Raw genomic sequence first — 24,525 nt, 5'->3', positions numbered from 1 at the left:
TGTCCAACATTATCAGGGAAATGCAAATTAAAGCTATAGTGAGATGCAACCTCATACCCATGGGGATGGTTACCATCAAGAAAAGGGAAATGAGTGTGAGGAGCGTTTTCTCAGAGAAATGGGAACCCTTTGTGCGTTACTGGTGGAAATGTCAAGTGGTAGAGTCATGGAAAACAGTAGGGTCTCAGGTGTTTGTACACCCCTTTTCATAGCAATATTATTCACAACAGCTAAACTGTGGAAGCAATTCAAGTGTCCATCAATGGATGAACGGATAAACCTTAAATGTTTAGCCTTTAAAAGGGAGGAAATTCTGCAATATGGTGATATGGATGAATTTTGAGGACATTTTTCTAAATGAAATTAGCCAGTCATTAAAAGACATATACTGTGTGATTCCACTTATAGGAGGTCCTTAAGAACAATGGGATCTTAAAGGCAAAAACTATACTTTGCCAGGGGGATAAGGGGCACTTACTGTTTAATGAGTGGAGAGTTTCAGTTTCACAAAATGAACACGGTAGAGGGATCGTGGTGATCAGTGCACAACAATGTGAATGTACTTGATATCACTGAACTGTGCGCTTAAAATTATTAAGATGGTAAATTTTATGTTATGTGTATGTTACCACACCGGCAGAAGAAGAAAATAAAGACAAAACAAAACAAAAATGCTTTGCCTGCTCTTTGATCTGGACCCGAAAAGGACGGCGCGGATTCACGTGTTGGGGGTCCGGCCCAGAAAAGGGGCAGAGCATAGAGTGCCCAACCACCTCCCCTCCCCCGACCCCAGCGCGGAGGCCTCACAGATCTGGGGCTACCGTCTTCTCCAGCTTCCCCTATCCGGGAGCAAGGAGGGTCTCCTGGCAGCCAAGTCGGTTCACAGCCAGCCCTGCGGCGCTGGACTCTGGGGCGGGGCTCTCCTCTCTCCTCCCGGACCTGCGCTCTCCCCGCCTACCCTGCGATTCTTCCGGCCTCGCGCGCCTCGCCCAATCAGAGCGCGCGCCTGCCTCAGGGGCCGGGCCGGCGGCAGCTCGGAGACTGCGGGGAGCCAAGCGTTGTGCCCAGCGGCAGGTAAGGCGCACGGCGGACGAGTGAATGGGGGTCGCGGGCAGCTTTTAAGAAAACCTTTGAGCAGGAGCTTGGAAAACTTGGCCAGCGGGAGATCGGGCTCCGCCCTGCGGTCTCGGGCCCAAGGCCCAGGCCCAAACCCCCAGGCGCCTCCTGGGTGCCTCCTCTCCAGCTCCACTGGGCCCGGAGGGGAGCAGGCTGTCCCGAGGCTTGGCTGACCCGGCATCGCGGCGAGCCCTCCCGGGAAGGGGCTCCCTCATATAGCCAAAAGGCAGACTGTTCAAAAAATTAAATCTATTTTATTTTAAAAGTGTTTATGGTTTCAGTTGCAATGTAGACGTAAGTCGGCCGGAGCTGTGTACGTGCACGTAGCTGAGCCCGTGGTTCTGTCGCGGTAGCGCGAACGTGGGCTGACAGCTCCGTCCACGCGACATGTGCGTGGCTGGGGTTCTGCTCCTCGAGTACGAATCCTGCGCAAGACCCTGAACCTCTCCTGGCCGCGCTTACCTCTTGGGAAGCTGCAAAGTACGGGTATTTCATAGACCCTTGTGAGGGTTGCATGAATTAAGGACACTAAAAAACTAAGGCTGAGCTCCCAGCAACAGCAGGGTTAAATATATACAAAGATCTTTCCAGGTGCTGATAACCCTGAGTTGTTCGAGGAAGGAATTAAGGAAGTTCACAACAAAACCGCGTAGAATAGTTAGAAATACATACATATACATATACATATACATATACATATACATATACACGTCTAGTTACTGGGGACAGAGACAATGTAAGAACAGAGTAAGTGTGTCAGTGCTGTCCGACAGAACTTTCTGTGATAGTGGAAACGTTCTATATTTAATTAACTAGCATCCATAACCATATGTGTCTCGTGGCTATCTGACAGCACAGCGCAGGTTTCTGGTTGGGTCTCATATTTGTTTCTAGGAAGGGAAACTTGGTTAGTTACATAGTTTGGTCATCTGAAAAGTAAGGCATGCTAGAGACTTCTCCCCACCTCTGCTCTGGCCACCATCACTTTATTCTCTGTTTATAAGAGCTTTTAACATGTTAGAAACATAAGTTACTCCTACATGTTCTGCTTGTGTGGAAGGTTTGTGTTCAGGTCCCCTCCCCCACTTGTTAGTCATGCTGTGGAGTTTAGGGGTTCCTGTAGCTCTCCAGCAGGAAGAACCGGTCTTTTAGTAACAGGGAACCAAGGTTCCCGTCTTTCTGGGAGATCAATGTCTAACAACACCTATGGGCCCCAGAATGTTCTGATCTCAACCCAGTTTTGAAACAGAGTTGCACACTGTTTGCAATTATTTGAATTAATTAAGTTACTTTAAAAAAAACCCAGAACCATACCCTTATAAATTTGAGTACACTAGAGATTTGTTCCTTAATAAGAGTATTTTTGACTCCTGTTATCTCATTTTTTCCTGTCATATCTATCAACATCAAGATCACTTTCTTTTTTTTTTTTCCCAGTAATTAGTGCTTTATCATCAATTCCAATAGAAAACAGAATTGCAGATCATAGAAAACCACAAATAAGGGCTCCTTGCTGGCCTGATCAGTGGAACATGTGACTCTTAATCTTGGGATTGTGAGCCCAAGCTCCTTGTTGGGTGTAAAGATGACTTAAAAATAAAATCTTAAAACACCACAAATAATCTATATTAGTCATCATAACTACAATGTTGAAAAGTGGTACTTTCAAGAAAAGGGAGAAGGTTTCAAAATGCTGATAAGGAATATATGTTTATAAAAAATAAAATTAAAAAAAAATGCTGATAAGGAGGAACTGGAGGGAACAGAGCAAGTAGGAGTGGCAGGAAGGTTGGGAGGGGTAGAGAGTGGCTTAGGTTTGGAGAGAGTGTCCAGGAAAGCTTTCCCTCTTCAGCCCTTTTGTGTGTTTTAGCTTCAATGGCAGCTGCTTCCCTGGCTCTGACAACTCCAGCCTTGTCCCAGTTTCCTTGTGTCAGTGCCCCTGAGAGAACCAGAAAAGAAGTTAATAACCTCCAGTGAACCAAGACAAACACTGAGAAAGCTAAACCAAATGAGAACAAAAAAGGAGAAGTAAAGTGGGTTAGAATTACAACGTGTCAGCACCAAAAAAGAGCCTAGGGGTCATCTAAGTATGTCTAAGTTCATCTGTGCCCTTTTTTTTTTTTTCTTTTTGTGGTGCAGAAACCATCAAATGTACCTTGGCCTTGGTCAGTTTGGTGGTGGATGCCCACGCCAGGTATAGGATTCTGGGTTCTTGAGGCACGGGCGAGCTGTTATCTCCCAGAATGATAGCTTAGGCTGAAGGGAACTTAGTGCATCACATTGGGGTCAAAGCTCAAACTCCAGCACTGTTTGGTAGATCTGCTGCAGTAGATGTGGGGAAAGGAGAAACCTACTTTAAATTGCTTTAAGCAGGCTTTTTATTGCAAAAGTCCTGATTCTTTTTCTTTAGCTGTCTAGTGAACCACTGCAGCCTGAACTATCATTTGTCATTAATGTGGTAATTCAGGAACTCACTCAAGATTCTTCTGTTTGTTTTTTGTTTTTTTAAGTACTTGATCCTAGACAGATATACCATATATTTCTGGATGGGAAGACCAATGAATTCACATTAATTTAATATACAAGTTTGATACAGTTATAGGCACAGTCCCAGTAGAACTGGATTTTTTTTGCTTTTATTTTTTTTAACTTGACAAAGATGTTCTAAAATCAATCTGGAAGCCCGAGCAAGCAAGAATAGATAAGAATACTCCACAAGTTAACGAGAGAACTTGAGCTACCGGAAAACAAAAACATATTGTTAAACCATAGTCATATAAACAATGCATTATAGGCATGGGACTAAAGGTCAATGACACAGCAGAAAAAGTGGAAAAAAAAAAGAATAACCGTATTCATAAGACCTTATGAACAAGTCATGGGGGAAATGATGAAATAGTCCATTAATGATTTGGGAACAACTCAACTATTTGAGGGAAAAGGGAAAAATACAGATGGAGTCTTATCTCATGCCATACACCAAAATACAACTTAGATGGATTAAAATACAAAAATAAAAAGGTTAAAAATCTAAAAAATAAAAGTGTGTCCATAAATGTTTCTAAATATAATATCAACAGTCAGAAACGTAAAGGCTTTTAGTGTTTGACCATTTAAATATTAAACCCTTGAAACAAACAAACCTAAATTTCTTGCTATAGGATTAGGTCTTAGATATTTAAACTAATTTTTTTTAAAGATTTTATTTATTTTTTCGACAGACAGAGATCACAAGTAGGCAGAGAGGCAGGCAGAGAGAGAGGAGGAAGCAGGCTCCCCGCTGAGCAGAGAGCCCGATGTGGGGCTCGATCCCAGGACTCTGGGATCATGACCTGAGCCGAAGGCAGAGGCTTTAAACCACTGAGCCACCCAGGCGCCCCAGGTCTTAAAGAATATATTAAAATATAGAATAAAATTCTCCCTGGGTTCTTTTCAAACTTTAATTAGTCTTGGCAGGACAGTGGGGAGGAGGAGAACGGTGTGATGAGCAGGGAGAGTGTAGAAAGGCAGAGCCAGATCTCTCCTGGCCCGGGGGGGTCGTACCTCTTGGCGGTGCCATCTTATTATAAGGGGAATTGAAAGCTGGAGGGGAAGGAGCATGGGAAGGATACCCCAGTTGAAGGATCTGGCCAGGATACCTCAGTTGAATGTGATTTATACATGAGAGTAATTCATCCTAGGTAGTAGACTACTGATACCTAATGAGATAGGATTTCTTTTTTTTTTAATTTACTTTTTAAAATTATTTTTATTAACATATAATGTGTTATTTGCCCCAGGGAAACAGGTCTGTGAATCATCAGGCTTACACATTTCACAGCACTCACCATAGCACATACCCTCCCCAATGTCCATCACCCAGCCACCCCATCCCTACCCCCCATCCCCCAGCAATCCTCCCTTTGTTTTGTGAGATTAAGAGTCTCTTATGGTTCCTCTCCCTCCCGATCCCCTCTTGTTTCATTTTTCCCTTCCCTACCCCCCACAACCCCCCGCCCTACCTCTCAAATTCCTCATATCAGAGAGATCATATGATGATTGTGAGATAGGATTTCTCAGTGAGCTTCTGTCTCACACACGCACATTTCTCCAAGTCATTCTATGTTTTCTTTTGTTTTGCTTTCCCAGATTCTGTGGGGAAGCAGTTTATAAACAGTGTTTTGTAGACGTTTTTGATAGGAAAACTTTCCTGGAAGTTCTCATTTGAAAGGAAAGGCAGGTAGCAATGTTTCTACAAGGACGAAGGACTCAGGACAATTTAATGATTTCTCTTGAATGTGATGTGGGCACTGGAGATACATTAGAAGTGGCAGAATTGCTAGGTCGGGGTTGTGTGCATTTGGAATTGTCATAGATGTTGCAGACTGCCCTCTTACAGAACCGATCCCCATCTGTAGGCCCCCAGTAATGTCAGAGAGCGTGTTCTTCCCTACCCTTTCACCACCGCCGCACCGTGGCAAACATTTTGATCTCTGGCAGTCTGATGGGAGCATCTTTGCGAAATAATAATTTGCATTCTGCGATCATAAATGAAGTTGAGCGTTGTTCTTGTTTTAAGAGCCTCCTGAATTCCCTTTTGTGGAAATCCGAGAACATTAGGGACAAGACCTGTCAGAGAACAGACCTTAGGGACGAAGTCCAGTCATTCAGCCTACAGATGAGGAAGCAGTTTGGACATGGTCCCTTAGCAGGACCAACACCAGTTCTCCTGTTTGTCATGGTCGCTGTCTGAGGGAGTGTAAGACAGGATCTGTAGAGGTCTCTGGAGTACTCGGGGGTTTGGCTCTAGAACCAGAAAGTCTGAAAATCACAGTGCAGTGCTTCAGTGCTGAGACTGGGAGACCAAATGCTTTTACCCACCCTGAACTTCAGGGACCCCATCTGGAAAGTAGAATTGGTGTTAGCTTTTTTGCGGAGGGTCTGTGGGTTAGTGTTAATATCAAGTAGTTTATACAAGTAGGCTCACAGCTGTTAGTATCCTCCTTGTATTTGTGTGTTTTGTTGTCTGACTTACCCACCCATATGTAAGCTCTAAGGGAGGCTTAAAGTTCTTAAAAATATGAGTAAAACGCTATAGAGTTTTGGGTAGGGCATCTGCAGGAGAGAGCAACCAGGGGGGTGTTCTCTGGGGACACCCTGTGGTCCAGGCTGCTGCTTAACACACATCCTCGCCTAGTTCTAGCTTTTCCCCCCGACTTTGCTATTAATGACTTCATTGTCCTTCCGAGATATGTTATGCATAGGAAGACATCACAGGCATCCTGACTTCCTGAGATCTGAGAGGAAAGCTAACCTGCTTTGTTACTTCCTCTTTTTTAGGTTTGTCTTCTACAGGTTCCCTTTTTCACGTTTTTCAGGAATCATGAAAAGACTCTGGGTTATTAAAGGAAAGACAGCATGCATGCCGGGTAGGTTAGGTCATGAGACCCAATCTCAAAGCACAAAGGAGGAATGAGAAGAGGGAAGGGAAGGGAATTACTGAAAATGGGTTATTTTCAACACACAGCCCAGGTGACCATCCCAAATGTTCCTAGGGTTGTCAGGAGTCAATTTCTTTTTTTTGTTTGTGTTTGTTATTTTTAATAATGGGTGTTCTTTTTTTTTTTTTTTTAAAGATTTTATTTTATTTATTTGACAGAGAGATAGATCACAAGTAGGCAGAGAGGCAGTCAGAGAGAGAGGAGGAAGCAGGCTCCCCACTGAGCAGAGAGCCCGATGCGGGCCTCGATCCCAGGACTCTGGGACCATGACCCGAGCCGAAGGCAGAGGCTTTAACCCACTGAGCCACCCAGGCGCCTAATAATGGGTGTTCTTGATTTTGTTCTTCTCATTCGTGGTTATCATCAGGATGTCCAACCCTTTCTATATTTTGAAGCAGAATAAGATCAAATGCAAGGATGGCTCCAAGGACCAAGGCCACCACTGCCTTCCCTTCCCAAAGGACCTGGAGGGCCCTCCTCCCTCCCCTCCAGCTCTGGGCATCCTGTGCATCGGCTTCCTAGACATCCCACTCCAGTGAGGGGGCTGGAGAAGCTTTAATTCTCTCTCTGTCACCTCTAGTCATGCAGTCACCCTGCCATTGCCTGCCTGAGTCTTAGTTGAAATAAAGGGGCAGTTCTAACAGTGCTGACAAATGAATGAGAAGGCTCATTTTTATAGGCCTCTAGGTTCTACTCTCAGTTCTCATGTCTCTCCTATGTGCCTGTTTGCTCCTTCTTTCCTCCTCCTTCATGCTATGGGTTCAGAGTAGCCTGTTAAACTGTTCTTTTAACATAATACATTTAAGTCCTCTCGAAAGTCATCTAGGAGGAAGAAAAAGATGTTTTTCCTACTGCCTTGCTTGTCTCCATAAAAGAAAGGCAGATCTGGGGCTCCTGGGTGGCTCAGTCAGTTAAGGGAGCCTCTCGATCTCAGCTCTTGATCGCAGGAGGTTATGAGTTTGAGCCTCAATTTAAAAAAAAAAAAAAAAAAAAAGGAAAAAGAAAAAGAAAGGCAGATCCAAAGCTATCCCTTCCAAGCACCAACTTTGGGACACGCACCATTCTTTTAAGTACACATAGGCATTATAGTTACAGTCACTCTTCCAGTATAGGGGACGGACGTTCAGGGTTGGAAATGTCCTTCTCTAGAAACATCATTGGCATATGACATCCCAGCCTCCACCAGCCTCAGAATCAGACACTGGCCTGGGTACCATTACTGGAGGGTTAAATGTGGTGGAGGCATTTGGGGACGATAGGGCCAGTGGGATAATAGGTAGTGTGGGAGACGGGCGCCTGAGTGGCTCAGTTGGTTAAGCGTCCAGCTCTTCGTCTTGGCTGGGATCATGATCTCAGGGTCATGGGATCAAGCTCTATGGTAGGCTTTGTACTCAGTGGTGAGTCTGCTTGAGATTCTCTTTCTCTCCCTCTCTTCCCCCCTCCCCCTCCCACTTGTGCACTCTTTTTCTCTCTAAAATAAATGAAATCTTTTTTTTTTTTTAAAGATTTTATTTATTTATTTGAGAGAGAGACAGTGAGAGAGAGCATGAGCTAGGAGAAGGTCAGAGGGAGAAGCAGACTCCCCACGGAGCTGGGAGCCTGATGTGGGACTCGATCCCCGGACTCCGGGATCATGACCTGAGCCGAAGGCAGTTGTCCAACCAACTGAGCCACCCAGGCGTCCCTAAAATAAATGAAATCTTAAAAAAAAAAATAAGAGTGTGGGAGAAAGTGGGATGGCAAAGGAAGTGTCGCGTGGAGTCTGGGGCAGGTGTCATCAGAGTCCTAACCTCTGCTTTTGTCTTCACAGCCACGGAAGTAGGAGAACAAGATGAATGCAGAGGTGAGTGCTCTCAAAGGACCGGTTTAAGGACTGCTTTTCTTGCATTTTTCCTCATTCTTCCTTCACTGAGTTTCTTCTCTCCCTACAGAACTTTCAAAAACATTGGCACAAACTTGAAAACATTTCCCTTCCTGCCTGCCGATGTGCACATGGCTCTGGGCGATATGGAAAAATTGGGCCCTTCTGCGTTCTTATCTGTGTCTGACCGGCTTCAGTTAGATTGGAATTTACTGATTGTACCTCAAGCTGAAATAACACTGAAGGGCTGGGGCTGGAGTGGGCAGCAGGGTGTAGGGGTGCTGGGCCTAGAGGCTTACTTTGTGTTATTCTGGGGACATTTAACCTCTGCTTACTATGACATTTCTTTGCATTGTCTCCTAGGGGCTCTCAGTTGTACTATCCCTGTTCTTTGATCTGCTGAGATTTCCAGTCACTTTGCCCTTTTGTTTTTTCCTGACTGATCAGCTCCTTTCTGCCCTTACTCCTCTCCCAGAGGAGAGGATCACCCTTGGTCCAATGTCCCCAACTGCTTTTCCTCTTCTCCCATTGATCCACATGCCAAACCCAGGACAGTGGTCTTGGGTGAGTGGCACAGCTTCGTGCTGTTGGCAGCTGGCGAATGTGTCCAGACCCTCACGGGGTGCTCAGCACAGCCCACCGCCCCCCGGCCTCTGCGGAGCTGCAGGCGGCCCCCTTTCCCATTGCCCTGAACGGCCAGCTCCCGTCTTCCCGGCTCCCTCCTCACTCTTAGTACCTGGACTACTTCCTACTTTACAGAGAAAAATGAGAACCATCAGACATCATCTCTCTCAATTCCTGCCTTCCCATTCGTCTTACTCCTCTTGTCGCAGTGAAAGGGATGTTTATCAGTGAGAAAGCTCCAGGCTGTGAGTGTAGGAAAACCCAACTTCATGTGTTTTTCATCTGGGAAGTCCCACTGGAGGGCAGGCTTCAGGGCCGGCTGACCCACTGGCCCGGCGATCGTCATGATCCAGGATCATGTCATCTCTCGGCTCTTCGTCCACATGTTAGCTTTCCCCTGGAGACGGTGCCCCGATGGCTATAGGATGGCTGCCAGCCGCGGTTGAGGCGACGTGCTTCCTCATTCACTTTGAGCAGGAGAAGGAGACAGCTTCCTGCAGCTCTCCCAGATAAGCAGGGGCCTCTGTTTTATAAAGTAACACCCAATGCCTCCTCAGGTCTTAGTGGCAAGTATTATGTCACATGCCCACTCCTGGACTAGTTACTGGGTTAGAGGAGCTAAAATTTTGCCAATTGGCTTACACTAACCAGGCCCCCCCCTGAAGCAGCTTACCCCCATGCCTGGGCTGGATAGAGGAAGAAGAAAGGAGAGTGGGCCTGTCGTATCCAGTGTCCCTAGAAACCCCTGTCCACACTCTGAATGGCAAATTCTGTTGCCTCTGCAGACCTCACCCTGCCTCCCTAATTATCTCCTTTACCAGCTGCATTGTTAGCCTCATTTTTGCTGACTCATTCTGACTCATATTTCCAAAGGCTTTATTTTCTTTTTTTAAAGATTTATTTATAGAGAGAGATCACAGGTGGGGGAAGAGGGAGAGGGAGAATTCTGGAGCAGACTCCCCACTGAGTGCAGAGCCCAATGCAGGGCTTGATCCCTGGACCCTGAGATCCTGACCTGAGCTAAAACCTGACCTGAGCTAAAACCAAGAGTCGGCTGCTTAACCAACTGAGCCATGCAGGCTCCCCTCAAAATGCTTTAGTTCTTACTTTCTTCAGAAAAAACCACATGTGACATTTTGTCAAGGATTTGCTATAATCCTGTTTTTCTCATGTCTTTCGAAGGGAGGCTTCTTGAAAGAGATGTCTGTAGGTAATTTCTCCATTTCTTCCTCTGTCCAAGTCATTCTCAACCTACTGCAGTCAGGTGTCTTTCTTAGTGAAATTCATCTTAAATAATAATTTTTAAAAAATTATTTTTGTAATAATCTCAATACACATACATAGTACAAAGCTCAAAAGCCACAAAATGGTAAAAGTCCAAAGTGAGTCTCCTACTGACTGATCCTACTAGCCTACTGGCCTTCCCTACTTTAGGGCTGACTTCCTTTAAGCACTTTCTGGTGCCTCTGACCCCTTATGTGAAGGGCCTTGTGACTCACTCAAATTCTCACGGAGTTCTGAAGGAAAATTAGAAACTTTGCATTGATAGTAAGCTTATACAGCCTGGCCTGGTAACAGTTCCCCCAGTCATCAGTTACCCCTTCTTTCCTGTCACTTTGACCCTTCCTTCTTGGATGGCTTTTTCCTCTCAACCTTTGAAAACATTCCTAGGCCTTGGGTTCCCCTTTAACCATCCCCACTTCTCTTCTGCCTTAAACGCCCATCGTTCAGTGTTTGTGACCACTTTCTCACTTCCCTTTTATGTCGGCTTCACTGCTGTCTGACTTGGTTCTCATTGTTCCACCAAAACTTTGCAAGAAAGGGTCACCAGTAGCATCCCTATTGCCAGATTTGGTGGAAAGTTCCTTTTTGAAGCATTTGACCCTGTTGGCCATGTTCTTCATGTAGTTCCCATGTTGTCCCAGGGTTTCTGCCTAGCTCTCTGCTCACGTCTTCTCAGACTCTTAGGCTTGTGGTCTGCCTGCTTTTGAAAGCTTTGTGTTTCCCAGGATACTCCTCCTCTTGCCCATCGTCCTGGGCTGCTCATCTGATCCCACAGTTTTTGTTAGTCGTATGCTTAGGAATGTACCAAGTGGATTTGTTCGACCACATCCTACTCCCCACCTCCAGATCTGCCCACGAGAAACCTGGATTGCTCGTCTCCACTGAGAGGTTCTCCAGGTGCTCCAACTCTTTCCAAAACAAGCTGGACCTGCTGTTTTTCTGCTGCCCCAAATAAGCTCCTCAGGGAATAGCACCATAGTCACCTGTGTGCGTGGCCTGGAAGCTCGACATCCTCCTCCCTCCTTTCCCACGCTCCATGCTGTAAATCCCGTTTTCTTGATTTAGTCACTAAAATGGAAGTGTGACAGTACACTGTACTAGACTGTAGACTCGGCTTGATAGCGTTAATGGTAAAACAATTATAGATACGGTACTTGTACTCATGGGATTTGCCGGTAAGTGAGACCATAATACCTTCCAAATCTGTCTTTTTCTTGCTTGACTTTCTGCCTCCTTGTCCCTTCCTCACTTCCAGTACTTACTCTCCTTTCCTTTCCTTACCCTCCTCTAGGTCATTCTCTCTCCCTCTTGGGGGGCAGAGGAGGACACCTCAAGCATAGAAGGTACTCCTCAGCCCCGGTTTGTGATGTGTGGTCCTTGCTGGTGTGTGCAGGGCTCCTCTCTTGTATTTATTTTCTGATTCCTTGTGGTCTTTATCCTTGTTCTCCCCTTTCCAAGACAGCTGTGCTATTGTCCTATTCTATTGTCCTATTGGATTAAGTGATTACCTTCTTGTTTCCGTGTATTCATGAAAGTGTATGTTACTGTTTTTGTACAAATACCCTTTACATTTACATTTCGTAAAATGTGTTTTTTGTTTTTGTTTTTGTTTTTTTGGTGCACAGGTTGTGTGCATTAAAGCACATGCATCAGTTTGCATAGCCATTACCACAATCAGGATTTAGACCCTCACTCCAAAATACTCCTTGCTTTCGTTGCTCCTCACCGCGAGCCCCTGGCAACCACTGTGTAGTATACTTTTAATTTCACTAATTGTATTACTGTGTAATGGTTTTAGCTTGTTCTCTTTCTTATTTTTTCCACTCAGGACTACATTTTCAAGATAAAACAAAGAGTTAATCTGCTGCACAGTACCCCACGCTGTGCATAGTTTAATCCTCACAAGACACCTATGAGCAAGATGCTATTATCACCTCTGTTTTGTAGATGAAGGAAATGAGGGTTAAGTAGCTTGCTGAAGGCATGGGGTCTTGGGGGCAGAATGGTCATGCAAGCTCTGATGTCTGACTCTGTGAATGCCTGTCTTCTTGTGCATGTTCAGCTAATCTTTTTTTTTTTTTTTTAAAGATTTTATTTATTAAAGAGAGAGAGTGAGGGAGAGCATGAGAGGGGAGAAGGTCAGAGGGAGAAGCAGACTCCCCGCAGAGCTGGGAGCCCGATGCGGGACTCGATCCCGAGACTCCGGGATCATGACCTGAGCCAAAGGCAGTGGCTTAACCAACTGAGCCACCCAGGCGCCCAGTTCAGCTAATGTTGTCCATGCAGTTCATTTCTGCGACATGAAAAGTTTCTCAGGTCTTTCTTTCTGGAAGGGATACCTCCTTCTCATTAACTCCCATTGCTCTTTAACTCTTTTTTTGTTACCTGCCATTCTCTGACATCTAATATAGCTCTCTGTGTGTCTTACTCATCTTAGCATACCCACAGCACCTGGTGTGATGCCTCATACGTTGTTTGTACTCACCAGATGGCGGTCATCATTTAGTCAGGTGATCGGATGGTTCAGAAACTGTTCAGTAGTCTTGTAATGCAATCCAGAACTTAGACGGACTAGTGAAAATGCAGAGGAAGGAAATCACATGCCAGAAAATTTCAGGGAAGACTTGCTGTGGCTCTGAGTCTAGCTGGAGTAGAAGGGTGGAGAGGGATTTTCAGCCTCAGCTAGTCTGATCTCAGAGGAAGTCTGTTGAATACATGAGCGACTCCAAGGACTTCGAGCCTTTCAAGCTGGGTCCCTTAGGGAATTCATGGAGCCACTGGCCTTTGCCCAGAAGATCAAAGCAGAGCCAGCCAGGTGGGGTGGATGGTTGGCACCTGGCACAGAAGATTGTGATCCAGGTCACAATGAGATGGCCAGGTGGAAATTGGAATTGACCAGCTGGCATTTCTTCTTAGCTGGAGCTTGGAGGAAAGGATGGCTCAAAGCTCGGGATTTTGGAGTCCTCAGCATAAAGGTGGTCATGGAAACCTTAGGAATGAAGAGATCCCCTGTCCCTGAAATCCAGGGATATGGGGAAGAGAAAAGAACAGAGAGACAAGGATTGATCCCTGGGAAGTACGCACATCCAGAGGGCAGGGTGAAGAAGGAAAGTGGTGAAGTGTGAAAAGAAAACCTTGGGCACCTGGGTGGCTCAGTGGGTTAAACCTCTGTCGGCTCAGGTCATGATTTCAGAGTCCTGGGATCGAGCTGTCTGCTCAGTTGGGGAGCCTGCTTCCCCCCCTCTCTCTGCCTGCCTCTCTGCCTACTTGTGACCTCTCTCTGTCAAATAAATAAATAAAATCTTTTAATTAAAAAAAAAAAAAAGACAACCTCAGTACAAGGTGAGAGAAGCCAAGAAAGGAGGGAAAGTCCAATTAAGTTTTAAATATGTCTGAGGTCCAGGGGAGTGCAGCTGGGAAAAAGGCCTTGAATTTATCAATGAAAAGATGGTCTGTGATGAAGCAGAGAGTCGTGGCAGTGGAAACCGGGTTACAGCTGGGCCAGAAAGTGTGAGTGGAAGCAGGAGTTTGTAGCCTGGAGGTGTGAGGAGTCAAACGATTAGGGTCAGTGGACTGGACAATCATGGGCAGGAGGTCCTCAGGGTGGGGCAGCAGAAGATTCTGGGCACTGTAGAGAGACCCCCAGGTAGGGAGATGGGAGTAAGCAGAGTCCACAAGCTGTAGAGTTCCAGTCTGCTTGGAGCATCCCTTGGATGTATGTATCTATTTTAAGTGTTTTTATTTTGGATAACTAATATATCCACATGATTCAAATTTTTAAAGAATTTAGGGGGAAAAAAAAAGGTTTCTGAAAAGTCCTCTTCCCTCCCAGCTACTCTGGTTCTCATGCTCCCAGGCAAACAGAGTTAACTAGTTTATTGGCTGTCCTTTCAGAGAGATTCTAAATGTATACCACAAATACTTCTTTTCTCTCCAGCTGTCCCCTCCTTCTTTTGCACAAACTGTGTTACACAGATCTGTGTCTTGCTTTTCTCACCTAACAATCTATCTTGGAGCTCAGTCCCTTTAAATACATAAAGAACTTCCTTGTTCTTTTCTATAGTGGTGTGATATTTCATTGTAAGGACATACCATAATGTACATAGCCAGGCATTAACAATATATATCTTATTTGCGATTTTCTGCTATTACAGGTAAGGCTGCAGTAAACCTAAGTCTTTTCATTGTGTATCTCTGTAGGATGCATTCTTAGAAACAGATTTACTAGACCACAGAGTATTCACATAAGTACTTTCCAAGTTGTTCTCCACAAAAGTTGCACCTTTTTCTCTCCCTCTTGCATTGTATGAATACACCTGTTTTTCCACACTCACCAATGTGTTGTTAAACTTTTTGATCCTTGTAAACAGTGGATGAAAAACATTAGGTTATTCTTCCTGACTATTTGGAATCTCCTTTTCCCCTGCCAGAGTGGTGGTCCATCACTCGTCCTCATATCCTTACCCCCTGAAGTTCCTCCAAAATTACTTTATTTTATTTTATTTTTTAGTTTATTTAATTTATTTTATGTTTAGTTTATTTATTTTATATTTAATTAATTTATTTTATATTTAATTAATTTATTTTTATTTTTAAATTTAATTTTATTTTTTCAGTGTTCCAAGATTCATTGTTTATGCACCACACCCAGTGCTCCATGCAATACGTGCCCTCCTTAATACCCACCACCAGGCTCACCTAACTCCCCATGTCTCTGCCCTCCAAAACCCTCAGTTTGTTTCTCAGAGTCCACAGTCTTTTATGGTTTGTCTCCCTCTCCCATTTCCCACACTTCACTTTTCCTTTCCTTCTCCTAATATCTTCCATGTTATTCCTTATGTTCCATAAGTAAGTGAAACCATGTAATAATTGACTCTCTCTGCTTGACTTATTTCACGCAGCATAATCTCTTCCAGTCCCGTCCATGCTGATACAAAAGTTGGGTATTCATCCTTTCTGATGGAGGCATAATACTCCATTGTATATATGGACCACATCTTCTTTATCGATTTGTCTGTTGAAGGGCATCTTGTTTCTTTCCACAGTTTGGTGACTGTGGCCATTGGTGCTATGAACATTGGGGTACAGATGGCCCTTCTTTTCACTAATCTGTATCTTTGGGGTAAATACCCAGTAGTGCAATTGCAGGGTCATAGGGAAGCTCTATTTTTAATTTCTTAAGGAATCGCCACACTGTTCTCCAAAGTGGCTGCACCAACTTGCATTCCCACCAACAGTGTAAGAGGGTTCCCCTTTCTCCACATCCTCTCCAACACTTACTGTTTACTGTCTTGTTGATTTTGGCGATTCTAACTGGTATAAGGTGGTATCTCAATGTGGTTTTGATTTGAATCCCCTGATTGCTAATGACGATGAACATTTTTTCATGTGTCTGTTAGCCATTTGTATGTCTTCTTTGGAGAAGTGTCTGTTCCTGTCTTCTGCCCATTTTTTGACATGATTTATCTGTTTTTTGAGTGTTGAGTTTGAGGAGTTCTTTATAGATCTTGGATATCAGCCCTTTGTCTTTAGTGTCATTTGCAAATATCTTCTCCCATTCCGTGGGTTGCCTCTTTGTGTTGTTGACTATTTCCTTTGTTGTGCAAAAGCTTTTGATCTTGATGAAGTCCCAAAAGTTCATTTTCGCTTTTGTTTCCTTTGCCTTTGGAGACACATCTTGAAAGAAGTTGCTGTGGCTGATGTCGAAGAGGTTACTGCCTATGTTTTTCTCTAGGGTTTTGATAGATTCCTACCTCATGTTGAGGTCTTTCATCCAGTTCGAGTTTATCTTTGTACATGGTGTAAGAGAATGGTCAAGTTTCATTCTTCTATACATAGCTGTCCAATTTTCCCAGTATCATTTATTGAAGAGACTGTCTTTTTTCCATTGGATGTTTTTTCCTGCTCTATCGAATATTATTTGACCATAGAGTTGCGGGTCCATATCTGGGCTCTCTACTCTGTTCCACTGGTCTATGTGTCTGTTTTTATGCCAGTACCATGCTGTCTTGGTGATCACAGCTTTGTAGTAAAGCTTGAAATTAGGCAACGTGATGCCCCAGTTTTGTTTTTCTTTTTCAACATTTCCTTAGCAATTTGGGGTCCTTTCTGGTTCCACACAAATTTTAGGATTGTTTGTTCTAGCACTTTGAAAAATGCCGGTGGAATTTTGATCGGGATGGCATTGAAAGTATAGATTGCTCTGGCTTGTATACACATTTTAACAATATTTTTTCTTCCAATCCATGAGCATGGAATGCTCAATGTAGTGCCAGGGTGGCTCAGTGAGTTAAGGATCTGCTTTCAGCTCGGTTCATGATCTCAGGGTCCTGGGATCAAGTCCTGCATCGGGCTCCCTGCTTAGTGGGGAGTCTCCTCCCTCTGCCTCTCCCCACTGCTTGAGCCTGCGTGTGCGTGCTCTCTCTCTCTCTCTCTCTCTAGCAATAAATAATATCTTTTAAAAAAGAAGACAATACTTTTATAAAATTAGTTATCCTAGGAATCATTTCACATTATAAGAAAATTTCAGACCAGTAACTTTCATGAGCATAAAGGCAAACATTTTTAATAAGATTTTAGCAAATAGAATCATCAGTATATAAAAAAGATAATGCAAAGCCAAGTGAGGTTTATCCTAGGAATGAAAGGTATTACTGTATTAATAGATTTTAAGAAAAGTTTAAATGATCACATCAGTAGACTCAGAAAAGGCATTTGATAAAATAGACCATTTATAATTTTTTAAAAATCTCAGCGAAATATGAATAGAAAATATTCACATCCTGATAAAGGGTATCTACAAAAAAATCTACATTTAACATCATTTTTCATGTTAAAGATCCAGTGTTTTCTCCCTGAGATTAAAAATGAGGCAAGAATGTCTGTTCCCACTAATCTAAGTCAGAATCATAGTGGAAGACCTACCAGTGCAATAAGGCAAGAAAGTTGAATAAAGCACTGCAGATTGAGAAGGAAGAAGTGAAACCATCTCTATTTATGTTTGACTTATGGTCTATGTAGAAAATCTGACTCAATATACAAAAATCAATTATATATTTTCAATAAACAGTTTAGAAGTGGAAGCTAAAAAATAAATACTATTTACAGCAGCACTAAAAATCACAAAATACTTAGGTATAAATTTAACAAAACAAGATTCATACACTGAAAATGACAGAATAAAAGAAATCAAAGAAGAACATATGAGGATATATACCATGTTCATGAATTTGAAGATTCACTATCCCAAGTTGTTTGTTTTTTTCCCAAACTAATCTATAGAGTCAGTGTAATCCCATTCAAAATCCTGGCAGATTTTTTCTTTTTGTTAGAAATTGACAAGTTGATGGTAAAACTTTTATGTAAAGGCAGAACTACAGTTTTGGAAAAGAAGGGAAAAAAGTTGGAAGGTTGACAGTAACTGATTTTAAAACTTACTATAAAACTGTGACAATTGAGACAATATCACAAAGGTGCAAAGGGATTTCAGTGGAAAAAAAAGTTATTCTCAATAAATTTTTGTTGGAACAATTGGATATCATACGCAAAGAGGGGGAAAAGCTCGTTATGGCTTCCAGAGCAGATGGTACATGAGCTGGGCGTGACGTCTGGGTGTATTTACATACAAGCCTGGCATACCTCTGCCTCACTGTGGACAGTTGATTCAGCCTGTGAATACACATTCGAGAGGCTGCCTCTCTACCTAAAAATGTTTTTAAAAGAACCTTGATTCGTACCTTACACCATATACAAAAACTAATTCAAATGAGAACATAAAGTAACTAAAACTTTAAGCCTTCAAGTGTAAAACCGCTGAGAGAACGCATAGGAGAAAGTCTTTGTGTCTTCGTGTTAGCCAGAAGAATGATACATTAAATTTTTTTGATAACTTGGACTTCATCAAAATTAAGACTTCAAGCTCCTCGAAAGACTAAGATCTTAAGAAAATGAAAAGACATGCTACGGACTGGAAGATGTTTGCAAATTACAAATTTGACAAATGAATTCAGTATCAAAAATACATAAAGAACTCTAAAAACTCACATAATAAGAAAACAACCGAATAGAAGTTTGCAAATGATTTGGATAGACACATCACCAGTGTAGATATACAGATGGCAGATAAGCACATGAAACAGCCCTTAACATCACTAGTTATTATGGAAATGTAAGTAGAAGCCACAGATACCACAACATACCAATTATAATGGCTAGAATGAAAAGGAGGAGAAAAACCTGATAGTACTAGATGTTGGTGAGAAGAAAACCTGATAGAACTAGATGTTGGTGGAACCCCAACATTGGGCATGAGAATGCAAAATAGTACATAGAGTCATTCCAGGATTCACTTTGGTAAATAGTTTGGCGATTTCTCATAAAGTTAAATCTACGTGTGACATAAAACCCAGCAAACATAACATATGATTTACTGTAAGTCTCAAACACATCACTTAACATATGACCCAGCACTCTTATACCCAGGTATTTACCTAAGTTAAATAAGAACCATGTTTAATTTACACAAAAACTAGTCAATGACGACTATAGCAGCTTTATTCATAATTGAATAAATTATGAATTCATTCAAATGGGAGCATGAGAAATGCTCTTCATTTGTCAAATGGATAAACATATCTGTATATTCATACAGTAAACTACTGCTACTTAGTAAAAAAAAAAAAAAGAGAGAAGAAGAAGAAGAAGAAGAAGAATGAGAAAGAAATTACTGATACATCTAACAACGTAGATAAAAAATGCATTGTGCTAAGTTCAAGCCAGACTCAAAACACTACATATTGTATGACTTCATTTATATGACTTTCTGGAAAAGCCAAAACTATTGAGAGAGTAAGCAAACAGCGGTTGCCTGGAGTGGGAGTCGGGTTTGACTACAAAGGAGCATAAGTAATTTTGGAGGAGGATGATAGAACTATTTTAAATCTTGATTTGTGGTGGTAATATCACTGTATGTTGGTCAAAACTCATAGACATTTACTAAAATGGGTGAATTTTATTAGATGCAAAAAAAAAATAATCTAACCAATAACATCAGAAAAGGCTTCATAGGATGCCCAGGTCTTCAAAGCTTTGAAGATTTACAGGTGGGCAGTAGGGAGGAGCTCGAGGGACACAGGATTTGCAAAGGCTTAAAGGTAGCAAACGTACAAAGTTTTACATACTTTCCAGTTGTTTGGAAAGTTAGAAGTCTAAAGGTACGCGGTGGGAGAGGTGCCAGAAGTAGTAGAGCCAAGTTTGGAAGTCCTCAATGTTTGGTAAAGAAGTCTTTGGTAAAGATTTTCCTACCCTCTTATTTATTTATTAAATATTTGTTTTTAAATTTTACAGACAAAAGTGGTTTTAAAATATTTAAGTGATAAGTATTATATAAAGAAGAAAAGTTTTAAGATAAGAGAGAGATGGGAGATACCAGACAGCTTTATGTTTTCTTCTTTTTTTTAATGCAGTCAACCAAAATGGTGGTTTTTATTTTAATACTCTGGCCTTTCTGCTTGCTTGTTTTTAAATTGCCTTTTAAAAAAATTTTAAATTCAATTAATTAACATATAGTGTATTATTAGTTTCAGAGGTGGAATTCAGTGATTCAACAGTCTTATAACACCCAGTGCTCATTACATCCCCTGCCCCCCTTAATTCCATCACCCAGTTACCCTAAGACTTTCATATTTAAGTACAAGACGTATGTTGTTGAATGTTTTATGATTGGATCCACTATTTCCAAGCCCTGCAGGTATCTGCCCCCCTTGAAGCCTTTGAAAGAATGCTTCCTTCTGCCTCATCTGCCCCCAGATAACTGTGTGGGTCATCTACTCAGTTTATTCAGGTCTTTGTTCAAAGCTGCCTCCTCAGAGAGGCTTTCCCTCACCACCCCTTCAAAACCAAAGCATCCCCTCCTATAATCTCCCTCTATGCCCTTTACCCCACTTCATTATCTTGGTAGTACACACTATCACCTGACATTTATTCATGTGTTGACTTGTTTGCTCTCTTCCTTCTTTAAGATCTCTGTTAGGAGCAGGGTCTGTCCACAATACATCCCTGGAGCCTGATATTTTTCAAAGTAAACCATACATGCAAAGGCCCTGAGGTGCAAAATGACTGTGACATGCTAAAAGAGGGCCTTTGCATGTATGGTTTACTTAAGAAGGCCAATGTGACAAGAGGGAGAGGGCTAGGAGATGAGCTTAGAGAAATAGGCAGGGGCCAGATCACAAAGGCCTTTGTAGACCACAGCAAGTGGTTTGGGCTTAATTCTGAGTATAACAGGTGGCCTCCAGAGAATTGAAACCTGGGAGGTGGGTGGGGAGGGGCAGATAATTAACTGATTATATTTAGTCTAAAGATCATTCTTGCTGCTGTATGAAGAGTAGACAGAATAGGGCAAAGAGTAAAGCAAGGGAACCAGTTTTAAAGTTTGCTGGAACTGTCGAATGGATGAGATTGTGACTTGGGTTAAGGGGTAGCAATGAAGATGGACAGAAGTAGACAGAAGGCTTATGGATGGATCTTGACAACTTGTTGATGAATTGGGTATGGAATGGGGGACAGAGGAAAAAGGCAAGGATAATTCCCAAGTTTAGGGACCTCAGCAACTGAGTGAATGGTGTGGCATTTACTGAGATGGGAGAATCTGAGGGAACTACACCTTGGGTGAGGGGCTGCGGTAGAGAATGAAATATTTTTTTTTTTTTGAAAGATTTTTCATTTATTTATTTGACAGACAGAGATCACAAGTAGGCAGAGAAGCAGGCAGAGAGAGAGGAGGAAGCAGGCTCCCTGATCAGAGAGCCCGATGCGGGGCTCGATCCCAGGACCCCGGGATCATGACCTGAGCCAAAGGCAGAGGCTTTAACCCACTGAGCCACCCAGGTGCCCCTCGAATGAAATATTTTTAATGTTTTTGTTCCATGAACACCGAGGGCCAGAGAGGTTTTTTTTTCCATCTTAAAGTATTTTTTTTTTAAGATTATTTATTTATTTATTTGACAGAGAGAGATCACAAGTAGACAGAGAGGCAGGCAGAGAGAGAGAGGGAAGCAGGCTCCCCGCTGAGTAGAGAGCCCGATGCGGGACTCGATCCCAGGACCCTGAGATCATGACCTGAGCCGAAGGCAGCGGCTTAACCCACTGAGCCACCCAGGCGCCCCTTAAAGTATTTTTTAAATTGCGATTTAGTTGACATATAAGAATATATTAGTTTCAGGTGTACAGCCTGATGGTTCAGCATTTTTTTTTTTTTTAAGAACTTGGACTTCAGTATTTTTCTATCTTTAGCCAGTGTCTTAGTTTGGGCTGCTATGAAAACAGATAAAGTACCATAGACTGGATGGCTTATAAAAAACAGAAATTTATTTCTTCCAGTTCCAGAAGAAGTCTGAGATCAGGTTCCATGGTCAAGCTCTGGTTGAGGGCTCTCTTCCTGGTTGCAGACTGCTGACACCTGGGCAGAGCACAGAGAGAAGCAGCAAGATCTCTTGTGACTCGTCTAAGGGCACTAATTCCATGCATGAGGGCTTCTGCCTCATGACCTCATCTAAACCCAGTTACCTCCCATAGGCCCCATCTCCTAATACCATCATACTAGGGGTTAGGGTTTCGATATATTAATTTTGGGAGGACACCGTCAGCCAAATAACAGTTGGGAAACGAAGGGCTTTAATCAGCGGAGGGACTGCAGTTTTATCTCAAGCAGCTGCTCTGGGAAGCCTGTGGGCGATGCATGGGAAGGATGCATGGGAAGGAGTGAGACCAGGTGATTTAGGCAAAGAAATCCTGGGCCAGCCCTAGAGCTGCGGACACAGGGAGGGGCAGAATCAGTGGGAAATGGTGACAGACACATATCACGGGTGGCAGGAAGGGGTGAATCCAAGATGAGATTCCCATTTCTACACTCAGAGACATCCAAGGAGGACTGGGTTCGAGAGTTGTGTAGAGGTCATTTCTATCAGTTTGGATGAATTGAGAGGCTCTGTAACTTTAAGAATCGACTTGATTTTTCACTCTGGTACTATTTGCATACAGCCCCTCGCAGTCCACCCGAATACTGACTGGGTAAGCTTTCCTGAGAGTGGGAGTGAAGTCGGCTGGAAGTCGGAAGCTGTAGTGGGGAGTCTGAGTAAGGTGACCGCTCCTGGCTTGCCCCGAGTTCTGGGTGGCAGCATCTCTCTAAGAATGAGCCGTTCATGGAGGACAAGGGGAGATGGAGAGGAGAAGGGAGTGGAGGGACATTGGAAGGGGAGGTGAACCACGAGAGACTATGGACTCTGAAAAACAATCTGAGGGTTTTGAAGGGGTGGGAGGTTGGGGGAACCGGGTGGTGGGTATTAGGGCACAGATTGCATGGAGCACTGGGTGTGGTGCAAAAACAATGAATACTGTTACGCTGAAAAGATATAAAAAATTAATAAATAAATAAAATCTTAAAAAAAAAAATGAGCCCTTCTGTATCAGATTGCATGCTCCCTGGAGGAAGGATTCAGGGAGTACAGAGGTACGACTTAAAGAGGGAAATCTCTCATCGTTGGAGAGGTGGTGGTGGAAATGGAACGCTAAGTGTGAGGAGCCTTCTCTGTGGATGACACTGTCAGAGCTTCTCTAGAAATATGTGCTGGAGTTAAAGCCTCTGCCTTCAGCTCAGGTCATGATTTCAGGGTCCGGGGATGGAGCCCCGTGTTGGGCTCTCAGGGAGCCTGCTTCCTCCTCTCTCTCTGCCTGCCTCTCTGCCTACTTGTGATCTTTGTCTGTCAAATAAATAAATAAAATCTTAAAAAAAAAAAAAAGAAATATATGCTGGGTAGAGCTCTCTGCTCCCCAGGCTCTCAGCTCAGGGAGTGTCTTAGTCCCCCCCATATGCTACGGCTTCATGTGTGTTCTGGGTCGGCTCCTTTCCTCCCTTGTCTGGACTCTACTGGTCCTGCTGATGTGTCTTTGTTTTGCTGTTCTCTGCTAGAGGCTTTGACTGTTTTTAAAAATCCTTCCTTGGTCCCTTATATTTCAGTCTGAGAGGAAGTTCGGAGTGGTGGTGGTTGGCGTTGGCAGAGCCGGCTCTGTGCGGATCAGGGACTTGCGGAATCCACATCCTTCCTCGGCATTCCTGAACCTGATTGGCTTCGTGTCCAGGTGGCTGGCATTTGTCCTGTGCCTTGTAATTCGTGGCAAAACCAATGAGGTGAATTAGGGCTTGGGACATAGAGCTTCTCCAGACCCAGGAAGAGAGCCAGCCAGCCCTGGGGTCATTCCAGGGAACCATGCTCAGGGTCAACCCCACTAGATCGCAAGTTGGGATGAATCTGGGAGCCGGAGTCCTGGACCTGCAGTGGGGATATACAGCTAAGACAAAGGCAGGGAAGATGAGAGTAGGGCCTGATGGTGACACAAGGGGCACAGTGAACACATGGTGGCTTGGCCTGAAAGAAGGCCATCAGTGTGTGCCATTTGATCATTGTATGAGTTATCGTCATAGCCATCCGTGCAGTGGCCCTGGGCTTTACAAACCTTACCAGCTATTTGATACAGATAGCATTATGAACCCTGCTTACAGATAAAGAAACTGAGCCACAGAAAGGTTATATAATTTGCCTATGGACACACAGTTAGAAAGTCTAAGGCCTAACTTTGAATACACGTCTGTTTGATTCCAAAGCCCATCATCTAAGCAACATGTATTCTTTTCCCTTTGGTAATTTTGAGCCTCACTTTTATCTCCTGTAACTCAATCAAAATCAAACTTCTCACTGTGTTTCTTCTTCTCTGACCCACACTCACCCAGTCCCTTCCTCCACCACTCACCACTTCCTTACATACGCCAGTCACCAAACTCACATGGTATAAGGTCATTTATGCATGTTAATTGTGAACAAGATGTAGGCACTGTGTTGGCTGAGGAGAGAGGGTGGGGAGCAACCTAGGTACCTCTCTCTGCTTTTTAGTGCTTTAGAAATATCAAACAAAGCGTGGTTAACCACTGTGATGGTCCACACAGACCATCCGGGGCACTAGAGAGACCCGGAAGTGGTAGGAATCTGCCCTTGGTCAGTCTTCTCCCCTCAGTAAGAGTCAAAGGCACTTGCACATATATGGGAGATCAAAATGACTATTCACCAGCGCTGTAACTCCCATTGCAGCCCTACCTGAAGCTGGATT

At 43.4% G+C, this 24,525-nt stretch overlaps 1 protein-coding gene across 4 annotated transcripts in view; it reads left to right on the top strand.

Moving 5' to 3' along the window:
• Positions 1–949: 949 nt before the first annotated feature.
• The window catches only part of BLVRA (biliverdin reductase A), a 39,093-nt gene continuing 15,517 nt past the window's right edge, over positions 950–24,525 (top strand). The window contains exons 1-3 of one of the 4 annotated variants that reach the window (XM_047695490.1): positions 950–1,074; positions 8,407–8,439; positions 23,381–23,502. In XM_047695490.1, coding sequence (XP_047551446.1) covers positions 8,428–8,439; positions 23,381–23,502 — 134 coding nt within the window. In that variant the 5' untranslated portion in view covers positions 950–1,074; positions 8,407–8,427. Of the gene's footprint in view, positions 1,075–1,571; positions 1,597–5,252; positions 5,332–8,406; positions 8,440–12,297; positions 12,328–23,380; positions 23,503–24,525 lie in introns of those variants that run through there. The other 3 variants (XM_047695492.1, XM_047695491.1, XM_047695489.1) reach the window with 3 other exon arrangements.

Source organism: Lutra lutra, chromosome 11, assembly GCF_902655055.1.
Source record: "Lutra lutra chromosome 11, mLutLut1.2, whole genome shotgun sequence".
Classification (NCBI taxonomy): Eukaryota; Metazoa; Chordata; class Mammalia; order Carnivora; family Mustelidae; genus Lutra; species Lutra lutra.
Note: the sequence above shows the minus strand (reverse complement) of the source record. Positions and strands in the feature narration are given on the sequence as shown.